The sequence below is a fragment of the Stegastes partitus genome, unplaced genomic scaffold, assembly GCF_000690725.1.
Source record: "Stegastes partitus isolate 25-593 unplaced genomic scaffold, Stegastes_partitus-1.0.2 Scaffold1010, whole genome shotgun sequence".
Taxonomy (NCBI): Eukaryota; Metazoa; Chordata; class Actinopteri; family Pomacentridae; genus Stegastes; species Stegastes partitus.
This window is the reverse complement of record NW_007578741.1, coordinates 61,792-72,365: the sequence shown is the minus strand read 5'-3', so window position 1 is coordinate 72,365 and position 10,574 is coordinate 61,792. Positions and strand designations below refer to the sequence as shown.

The 10,574-nt window shown below is 44.1% G+C and overlaps 1 protein-coding gene across 1 annotated transcript in view; it reads right to left on the bottom strand.

Moving 5' to 3' along the window:
- Positions 1–124: 124 nt before the first annotated feature.
- LOC103367063 (cysteine rich transmembrane BMP regulator 1 (chordin-like)) overlaps positions 125–10,574 on the bottom strand; it is a 33,659-nt gene continuing 23,209 nt past the window's right edge. Inside the window, exons 9-15 of the mRNA XM_008294974.1 lie at positions 9,723–9,844; positions 7,163–7,381; positions 5,937–6,152; positions 4,584–4,805; positions 3,617–3,739; positions 3,023–3,201; positions 125–2,596 (exon numbers count right to left, since the gene is read on the bottom strand). Coding sequence (XP_008293196.1) covers positions 2,402–2,596; positions 3,023–3,201; positions 3,617–3,739; positions 4,584–4,805; positions 5,937–6,152; positions 7,163–7,381; positions 9,723–9,844 — 1,276 coding nt within the window. The 3' untranslated portion in view covers positions 125–2,401. The remainder of the gene's footprint in view (positions 2,597–3,022; positions 3,202–3,616; positions 3,740–4,583; positions 4,806–5,936; positions 6,153–7,162; positions 7,382–9,722; positions 9,845–10,574) is intronic.

Genomic DNA, 10,574 nt, shown 5'->3' with positions numbered 1-10,574 from the left:
GACCAGATGTGTAGAAGCCTGCAAGTGAATCAAGAACCGCTAACAGATACCATCTTGGATGACATCAGTGCACTTTGGGGAATTGGTCCTCTGATGCAGTTGAAGTATCAAAGCTGCACGCCACTTTGGTTCACACATTTATTTTTCAAAAAAAGTGTAAATGTTACAGTTCATCATCTAGGAAACATATTTACAAGATTTGCAACAGTGAAATAAATAAGGTTGTATAGAATATAGCAGATAGAAATGGTAAATGGTCTACAATGTACAGCAGCTTTGGCTACTAGGAGTTCATTTTCAAAAAAAAAAATCTCAAACTATAGTTTAGTATTAATAAATAAAGCTATGTGAAAAAATAAATAAGGTACTCTTCTGTCCTACTTATTTAAACTACCTTTTTTTTGTTTCTTTTTTTTTTAAACACATAGAAGAACAAAGAATTGCGTAAGCTTTTACAGTCGCCTCTTCATTTTAAAGCACATAGTCATGATTCAAACAGATACAAATCTACCGAGTTACGAAAACACTTCAATATGAATTGGTCTCCAACCAATTTTGGCATCAAAATCGTCTTTGTATTAAGATATTGGCAATGGATTGATAGCTCTGATCCAACCTTTTCTTTTGAAACCCCAGGTTGTTTTGCAACGCTTCTCAGACTCTGTCCTTCCCCGTACTGATCGCACTGGTACGGAGCCTCTAGCTGCAACAGCGTGTTCACTTGAGTGGTTTAACATCTCTGTGTGCTTAATATGCCTATCAAATCCCTGATTAGGGCCTTTATCCCTCCAAGAATCCCGCAGGGTGCTTTCTAAAACACTGGCTCCAAAGAAAAGTGCTACGTCTCTTTAACACGCTGCTGATGTCGTAATGTGTACCATTATGTACAAGATGCTAACTAGCTCCCCTTAAACGTATATGTCGACATGATTCTCTTGTATATGAAGAGCTGATGAGAACCATAACTGCACAACACAATCTGTTCATCTTAATAATGGGTGAATAAATTACAGGGCTTTTTTTTTTATATGGGCAAACAGTTAATAAACAAAAACAAGACAAAGAAAATGCATTAAGGCTATAGAAGTAAGGCTTTAAAAAGAATTGTTACTAACCGCCACTGGCATGTGTGAACAGTAGCTCCCCCCACACACACAGCTGTGAATGAAATTATGGGGATTATTAAGGTTATTCTGATTCCGATGAAGTGAGGCATAGCATCAAAGACATTCCTTATAGGTTCAGATGAAGCGTCTGGCACCATTTGGTCTCCTCTGCCGACAATACAAATGACATTCTACCTGGAAGGGCATCGCTCCGCTTCCGCTCTGATGTTTCTGAGATGAATTCTTGGCCGACTCCTTTGGGAAACGGTGTAAATATGACGACCGGCGGCTGCTGCGCTGCGGACAAGTTTAGAGAGTGGGCTCGCATATTTCATTTGAAGGAAATGCGGTTTGTTGTGGGAGATTTTTGAATGGAATGACTCAGGTCACTTGAAGGTAGAAGCAACGCCATTATCTGGGAAGCGTGTCCTTCCTGTACCGGATGGGGGGGAATGTTTAGACTGGCATTTCAAAATGTTTCAATCTGGCCCCACAGAGACACCCATAATAAAAACAAGAGGTGGCCAAGAACAACACTACATCTAGTACAAATACTGTAGAAATATACAAAAAACTAAGATGGAAACCACACATTCTAAAGCAGGGGCTTGGATCTGGGGGTCGATATAAAGCCTGCTGACTTGTTGTGATTTGGCTGCAGAACCCAATTTGATCCAACGGGATTACCAGTTCCTTTGGGCTCCCTGCTGATGACAATGATTACATCCATGAAGCACTGCTGCTCTTAGGGAGGGCAGCATCCTCTAACGCCCCCCTTTCAACTACAGCCCAACCCCCTGTCCTAAAGCTTTTTTTTTTTTCTTTCTTTTTTTTTTAATGCTCCTCTTATTGCCCCAAAAGTTCCAGTTTCAAAAGAGGCAATAATAATAAGCAGTAATATTACAGTGTTCACAGTCAAAGTCTGATTCTGACAGAGGAGCCTCTCTGGCGGCCTCCTTCTCTGTTTTAAAGCAGAGCCCAGAGTGGCTGTGTCCTTTTATGTGTCCACCCCGTCCATCCGCCTCCCAGCACGTCACTCCACCCAAAATACAGAAGAAAAATGGACACATAATGAAAGAAACAGTGGTCACTTGCTTGGTCTCTTGGAGAGCATCCGCGGTTTTACTGTCACACAAAGAAAAAGGGTGGGAAGAAGGCGGCGCTCGAGGTGTGTGCACTGCTACACGAACCACCAGGATTACAGCAGGAGAGAGTGGGAGGTGCCGGACAGCTCTGATCTGCAGAGTGAGACGGGTGGTGGTGGTTTTTTTTTTCTTTTTTCTTGTTCTTTTGTTTTAGCGCGGCGTCCAGTCGTTGCCCATGCTCAGCTTGGCCCTGGGGATGGTCATCTTGTCCGTGCAGGGGGAGCCCATCTCCGGAGAGAAGTGGATGATGCCGCAGTCGCTCTTCACATTCTGAAATTTGTTCTCCTTGGAGGGCTCCATGTACACCACTGAATTCTTGTTTACATGCTTCTTGAGGATCACTGTCTGCAGGGGGAAAACGCACAAACAACACAATCCCTGTGGGTTAGATTGAAGCCGTAACTCAGCTCACAGCGAGCACGTGTTGACAGCGTACTAATTTATGCGCTTGTTCGTTGTGAAAGAGATGACTTCTGATAAATTCAGATTTTTCACTCTCATTTCACGGTAGAGATTTTATGACTGACGTGACCTTCTACCAGCTGAAAGTGCAGAGCAAAGGGAAACTACATTAATCCTAAAGTCATGACAGCTTTAGCACTGGTTCAAGCAGTAACTGGAAGATCAAGGAAAATGCCTCCTGACTTATCTGCAGTTAAACTTGGCACATACGGCTCTCTATATGAGGGAATCTGTGCAATTTTGCACCATCTCAAGCCAGCGCTTCAAAAATCATAAGCTGATTAATGTGATCTACAGTTGACCCCTCACCTTCTTTGGTGCGCTGTAGCAGGACATCTGCACCCACTTCTTTTTCTTGTTGACGAGCAGCGCCACGATGAGAAAGATGATGATGGCGAGGAGGAGGCCTGCCAGGATCCAGGCGGCTGACTGGTAGATGAGGGCCATCTCTGTCTGACTGGGGTAAGTCTCGCCCAAGCCCGGCTCATCTGTGGGACACAGGCAGCATTGATTTTGAGTATGCAACCCACAAAAAAAAAAGCTCGATCGTTACTTTGCCCGCAACGTTTACGAAATCTAAATTGAAAACAGCTTATTTCTTTGCTTTGACGTTTGGCAGATTTCCCAGCTCAGTTGTTCACGCTAAAGAATTAACGATGGGTGTCCCGAGAGGGATCATGTTTTTGCCAATGTCCATTTATCATTATTGTTTTAGTTCAGCATGAGTTAGTATCTGTTTCGCTCGTTTATCAAGCCATCCCTAATCCCCTCCATTAGTTTACACACTGAAATGGATTGGCAGGGATAAAATTGCAAACATGCCAAGTAACTCGGATGGAGTTACTGCTGGAGAGTGCATGTGTGTGCAGACATGCTGGAAGAGGACATTTAATAAGCAGCTACCTGTATCAGCAATGATGGGTGGCACGGTGACAGTAGTGATCCACAGCGTACTGTCCACCGTGGTGGCGGCTGTCGTCTTGGGGGCGTTTGTGGACACCATCACGGGCACCGACGTGGTCACGTCTGTTCAGGCAGAAATAATATCCGTTACCAATGTGACCGTTGTTATGCGAAACATTGCCAGGCATAAATATTTGTAACTGTGAGGTAGTGTATAAACTCCCTGGTGTCTCAACTGATAAGCTGTGTTTATAGGATCTGTCCGCTTAACTTCCACTGTAACGCTTTGTTGAGGCATTACGTAAAAAGCTCTGTTTTCCACTGGGCAAATAACAAAAACAAAAGGCCCGGTGAAACGGCTACATATCGGGGCGAACAATGGAAGCCTATGCCGGGGTTTTCCTCTATAGGAAAAGCTGACATGGAACTTTGCCTTCCTGTGCCGCTGCGGAGAGAGTGTCGCGGGCCGATTCAGCCGGGGGACAGGAAACACGTGTGAATGCGCGGATGCTTGAGGAATGTTTTCGCTCTGAGTGGACGGTGTGTATGTGTGTGTCACATGGAATGTTTTGTGAGTGATCGTGTTTGCCTATGTAGCGCCAGAGTGGCTACGTCTAACGAGCAAACACACACAAACACAGTCAGTCTGGACGCTGGCATTCCCTCTCTTTCTTTGACATGCGGCGTTATGAATTACAGCTTTTCCCTCAACAGGCTGTGTCTTGTTCCAGTGGCACCACTTCTTATAAAGGATGGTATTTTTTTGCACAGTAAGTGGAAGTGTTACATAAACTACATTTTAGTATGGAATATAAACTACATTTAGTGTCTAAACTCACTCTTTTTTTTTTTATTTTGTATTTTCAGTGCAATAAAAACACTCAAAGCTGAGTCTAAAGACAACTTTGGCGCATGCACTGTATAAAAGGCTGCTTTTCTCTTTACTGCGACGCACTTAAATACTCACCGAGACAGTGTGGGCAGCACTGGCCCTTGCGCAAAACGGGCACCCTGCAGTTGGCAGCAGGACAGCGCTGGGAGAAACACTGAATGGTGCCGTTGTTGCAGGTGCAGCTGGTGCAGGCGTTGGCCTTCCAGGAGTCTCCGGCGAGCAGCACGTCCCCATCGCTGGTTATGCAGTACTCCTGTTGGCTGTTGTTCACCGGCAGCAAGGGGCTGAGGGTCTCGTCTACGGGTGCACACAGGTGTAAATTGGGTCAATCATGGAAAACCACAAAGGTGAAACTGCGGTATGTCACTTTATGGCCTCTTTACCTGGAAATGTAGAGCTACAGCTTGGAGAAAATAGTCTTTTTTTTTTTTAAAGTAAAAACCTACTTTTGTACACTCAAGGCGCCTGCTTCTGAACAACTCCTTCATTTAACCTTGCTGTACAACACATCAGTCCACAAAGGGTTATTAGGCCTTTAGGGCGCAAGATAAGATGCTTTACTGTATGTTAAACACAAACGCAAGTGACTCCATATGGGAGATGTCAGCTAGGGCTCGGACCTTATCTGTCTCTCTCATCAGACCCCCGCAGGCCTGAGATCTATTGCCTTTTCATGACCAAAGACTTCGTTAGCATGTACACACAGCACCACTCCACTGTACACATACATCACAGGGCCTGTCAGTGAGATGTGTATTATTCCCACATTCCTGGTGACCAGGCCCATACATATATCAAAGGCCGGCCTCTGACAATCTGCTTTTGTGAAGGGAGATGCAGCGATAAGGCGGGACCGGCATTCTCAAGGAGCAGCTCTCAGGCGCAGTCATGCATTGCTGATTTGTGGGCCTCATGCTTGGGAGTGCTTGGGATATGTTGTTTAGAAGTTTATAAGTGTATAAGAGAGACCGGAGTGTTTGGGAACAGTTGTAAATAAAATATGCGTGTGGTTTTGCATTTGCGTAGACGTTTGTTTCAAACTATATTCCCATAACCGGAGAAATAGCACAGATTCAGCAAAGATTAGTTGCATTCTTTCGCTTCCAGCAAAGGGAGTTAGATGAACCTCCAGTGTGGGCCGCCGGGTAAAAGCGGTCCACATGTGCTGCTGCCTGCCTGGAGGATCTCTATGTAAACCCAACCGGTCTTGGCTGGTTTCTTTATGAGCCTGTGTGCCTGACATAAAACTGCCCGACAGAGTGCAACATGCAAGACCTTCCAAAACCACATGCTGATAGCACATCCAAAACAGCTTTAAACTTTCTCTGCCTTCTACCTAAACTTCTGACGGCCCCTCCTGGAGGTATTCAGCCTCCCCCCCGACTGAAAGTTCCCCAACTTTTGCAAAGCCTGGGCTTTTTTGATTACCTGGGCATACGTGGCAACAGGTGTCCTTGTTCCTGACTGGGGTCTGGCAGAGAGCCGGGGGACACACTTCAGTGTCGCACAGGACGCGTCCCTTCCTGCAGGTGCAACGTGTGCATTCGTCCAGGTTCCAGGTCTCCCCCTCCACATAAAACTCCCCCCCAGGGGCTCTGCACACCACCATGTCCATCCCCTCTGGCTGGCCGCTGCCTGATTCATCTACATAGAGGAAGAGGAGAAGCACAAAATCAGTCACCTCTAACATCAAATCCCGGCTTTCTTGCCAAACATTCAGCCCTTAACCGTAACTGCTACACAATAATGTGAGACAAGAATCTCCAAAGAGCAAACAGTCGGAGGTTACTGGAATAAGGACGTTTAAGAGGCCACTGTCCATTAAAAAGGAAGCCTCAGGCAGTGGACGCTGGTGTCTACAGTTGTTTTTTGACACTAATTTAGTGAAAACATTTCTCCGTCCAGCAGAGTAGCAGACATCTGCAAAGAGTTAGCCTGTTGTCCCCTGACTGCAAAGTGTGCAAAGCTTCTGAAAGTTGTAGACATTCTTTTACTCCTAAATATTTGAACAGCCAACTGAGTCACTCCTCCATAAATATCCCTCATGAGTCGAAGGGTTGTGGTGGATAAAAAAAAAAAGAAAAAAGTGTGGATCAGTGTGCCTTCCATTTTTAGAGAAACAGATAGAGAATGTGTGTTTGGAAGTTCAAGAGGCCACCAAGTTTTAAGATCTAAAAGCTAGAAAACGATCCAAAGCTGAATCACTGTTAGAGCACTGTCTTTGAAAAGGATTATTCCACTTTATTCAAACTTTATTTTCTGTTTAGGACTTCAGCTTCGTTGGTTGTGACGATGATACAGTGAGATCAGGAAATACTGTGATGTAGTGCACTGGAGACATGTACAGGAGGTAGGGGGACTAGAAAGTCATTGTGCAAGCCAGGATGGAGGTTTTCAATGAATAGCTCGGTGAACAATTGCACCATTCTCCCTCATTTACTCCAAATGAGTCTAACCAACATGGTGGTTTGTTTAAAACCTGCCTGCTTGTGTTTCTTGCCCCATCAGACTTCCTCTGAGCCACGCATTCCCAGAACTGACTCGCTGTGTTTTTACTACACACCAGCCAACATTCTGAAAATAGTTGCAATAACCTGAAATGATCCTTTGATCCTGTATTTTAAAAAAAAGAAGTTTGAAACGCCGAGACGTACCCTCGCAGGTCGGACAGCACTGGTCGGGCTTGACGACGGGGTGAGAGCAGCTGGGAACGGGGCACGATATGAGCACGCACATCTCTCGGCCCGAGTGGCAGTAACAGTCACGGCAGCCGTCGTGCCAGCCGTCGCCTTCCTCGTATCGGTGCCCGTTGGAGGTGAGGCAGTAGCTGGGCATCGGGGCAGCCGCGGTGGTGCTTGGGACGTGGCCACTGTCTGCAGACACAGACATGAAAGACATTAGTGGGGCGGCTAGGGAATAGCTGTGCAACAAAAAAAAGAAGCAACGCAGCCTGCTGTGGCAAAGAAACTTGTAAATTCACTGTGGAAATTTCATTAAGCGCCTTTATGATTTACAGTAAAATGGGCCGGTGTTATTGTCTTAGATCCAATTTCATTAAAGGCTAAAGTGAGAGCAAGGTGGTTATGGTTTCATATAGTGGAACAGTTATGATTTGACCTTCCTTCATCGCGTATTTATTTGCCAATAATCAATTTATAAGAAGGCAGCTTAATACATTTCCCCCTTGATTTTTCTCCGCTGACAGAAAACTAAAAGGTTGTTGCTGAGACACATAAACCTTGTTAAGAGCCCGAGTTGCGAAGTTGACGCAGCAGGGCTTTTAAAGCTTGTTAGGGATCTGGAATAAAGCTGAGCGCAGTGAGCTGTGCAGCGTTGCTCTGTTCAGACAGATGTTTCGATGTCTATTCTCTTCTATTTTTATATCTTAAAAAACACACACAAAAAAAAAATCAGATTCCAAAAAAAAGTTTACCTGTCTAAATATTTTAGTAGCCGACAGAGAGTCTGAGTCAAGAGTTTCAAAATCAGGTAAACAGCGGTTTAGTCTGTGTGTGTTCCTCTGTTTGTGGAGGTGCGGAGCCAGGTGCACCGATCGTTTCGCCATACGAGAAAACCATGAGGGCTGAAATATTTATAACGCAGCTAAAACGGCAAAACAAACACAACGCATAAAATGTGGTGGAGCATAAATACGGCTTCTGCATACTAGCTTTAAACTCCGAGGTCGAGGGAATCTAATTAGAGTCGCGCACACATCCCCTGGACGGAGCTAAACACCAACAAGAAGCAAAATAAGCGCACATAAAAGTCCCAGTCTGGACGCAGAGAAGCAAAAGGTCACAGGAAATCACAGCTGCAGCTTCGTATCAGAAATTCATCTCCGCTCACAACGCTGTCCTTTCTCCGCCTGTCCTCCACCACTTACACTGCTTACAGCTCAGCGCTTGTTTTGGAACTGTAGGTAAATATAAGGAGGAGGAAGCTCGATATTTAAACTGTTTAGAGGTGGGTGATGCATATATTATAAGAAGGAGCTTATTCAGTAGAGGTCTTGATAAACTATGAATGTATGAATTGAAGTCCAACTGTTGACCTGAATATGCAAGAAAGATTAAGAGCTTGCAAAGATAAGCAGGGTTCATCCTCTGGGTGCCATGAATGTATGTTTAATGGCAGTTAAACCTTTTGACTATAGAGCAAAGCAAAGACAAGCTAATTAAATTATTTAAAAAAAGGAAAGGTTAATAAATAAATGACTGTGCCGAGTAAATTTCACATAAAATTGAGCAAATCTTCACAGGATTTTGTGCAAAGTGAACATTTTGTCTTTTCATTGATGCCGTGATCCTCGTTCTGAGCATAAATATTTAATTGAATTCATGTGATCATACAGTTATAGATTAGTTGTTAAGTTATAAACCTAAGATACGTAGTATGTCGTCCTCGTTGTGCCACAACCAACTGTTGCTCTGCTCATGTGAAGCAAAAAAAACCCAGATCTCACGCCAAAGTACGATCATCCACGATTTAAAATCATCACATCGTTCAGCCCCTAATAAATTATCAGCGGCACCGCTTGTGTAGAATTCAAAATAAATTACGACTTTTCAGAATTTTCCTTCATGCTGATGCTTGTTGGCAGCTCGCAGTAGGCATCTTCCATCTACTGTCATGTTATTGATATCAAGTGGAATAATGCTGGGATACTGCCCGGGTCTTGGTTAGCCAAGAGTTCAATCCATCAGTTTTGAACATGAATTTCCATTTTCTTTTTCATAGGGAGTACTACTGAGTCAGTAAAAACCCAGTGTGATTTTTGCAAAGGAGGTTTCTAAAATCTCAAAGAAATGTTGTTTAAAGACGTTTACCAAGCTGCAGCGATTAACCGATTAGAAAAAAGAAATAGATTGTCTGATTCCAGCTTTTAAAATCTGAAAAATTCTTCTTTTTTTTTATACCTTTATGACAATAACCTGAATATCTTTAAATTATGGACAAAGCAAGATGTGAGGATGTTGGAAAACACTGATCAACATTTATATTTTATAAACCAAACACCTAATCCATTACTCAGGACAATATTGATTAGTCTACAATTAAAACAATCATCAGCTGCAGCCTCACTACAGACGTCCATTGTGAGATAGGAAGTGTCTCCTTTGCAACCTATCAACTTTCTGGTTACCTAATACTCAGCCTCTGTAGAACCCTTTTACCCACAATGAATCCCGATTCCAAAGAGATCTCGGTTACCTTTGCACATGCAGATGGAGCAGCCCTTCCTGTTCTGCCGGTAGCCGTTGCTGCAGTGCTTGTCGCAGGTGAAGGGAGGACACTTGACGCAGCGACACATCTCACAGCCGTGCTTGTTCCTCCTGCAGGCCGACAAACAGGCACGCGATGATGAGGCGCGCGACAATAAAGCTCAATCACGAGAACGGCGTGTCAGGAAGCAAACAGCGTGTCAGGAAGTAAACAGTGTGTTAGGAAGTAAACAATACCGCTCCTGTGTAGCTCAAACAGAGTTTAAAATTGCTTCACGTTGAGGTTTTCTTTAGGAGATCTGTGGAACAACATGGTGTTGTGACACAGTGAAACCCAGATGCTCAAGTCAAGAATAATCAACATCTGGAGCTGCTTTCCCCTCTCTATATTAACTGCCTTTGAAGAAGGGCAAATAAAAGGCCAACATGTGAGATCCCTGCGGTTTGCACATCATACCAACCCAAAGACTCTGAAAGAGCCAATCTAAAGCTAATTCAGATGCTTTCAATTCACCCCGCTGCCATCCTTATTGCTCCAAAAAGTCTCTGGAGGACATTTAAGACGATCAGTGAGCAGTGGCAAGATAAGAGTTAATGTAGATGATACAGCTCTGTTGATGTTACAGATAAAGACAGGCCTTTTGATGGTCAAATACAAGTGACGATTTGAGCTCAATCGTCAGAGCATAACAGCGTTAAAGGGAAAGCCCTGCATGCTGAGAGAAGAGCAGAACGAAGCTCAGAGGCTGGAAATAGACCAGTTGGATCCAATTATCTGCCTAATAAAACATGGATGAGCTGCAGGTTGATAAATTGTCAAAACCCAGATGAAAGAATGACC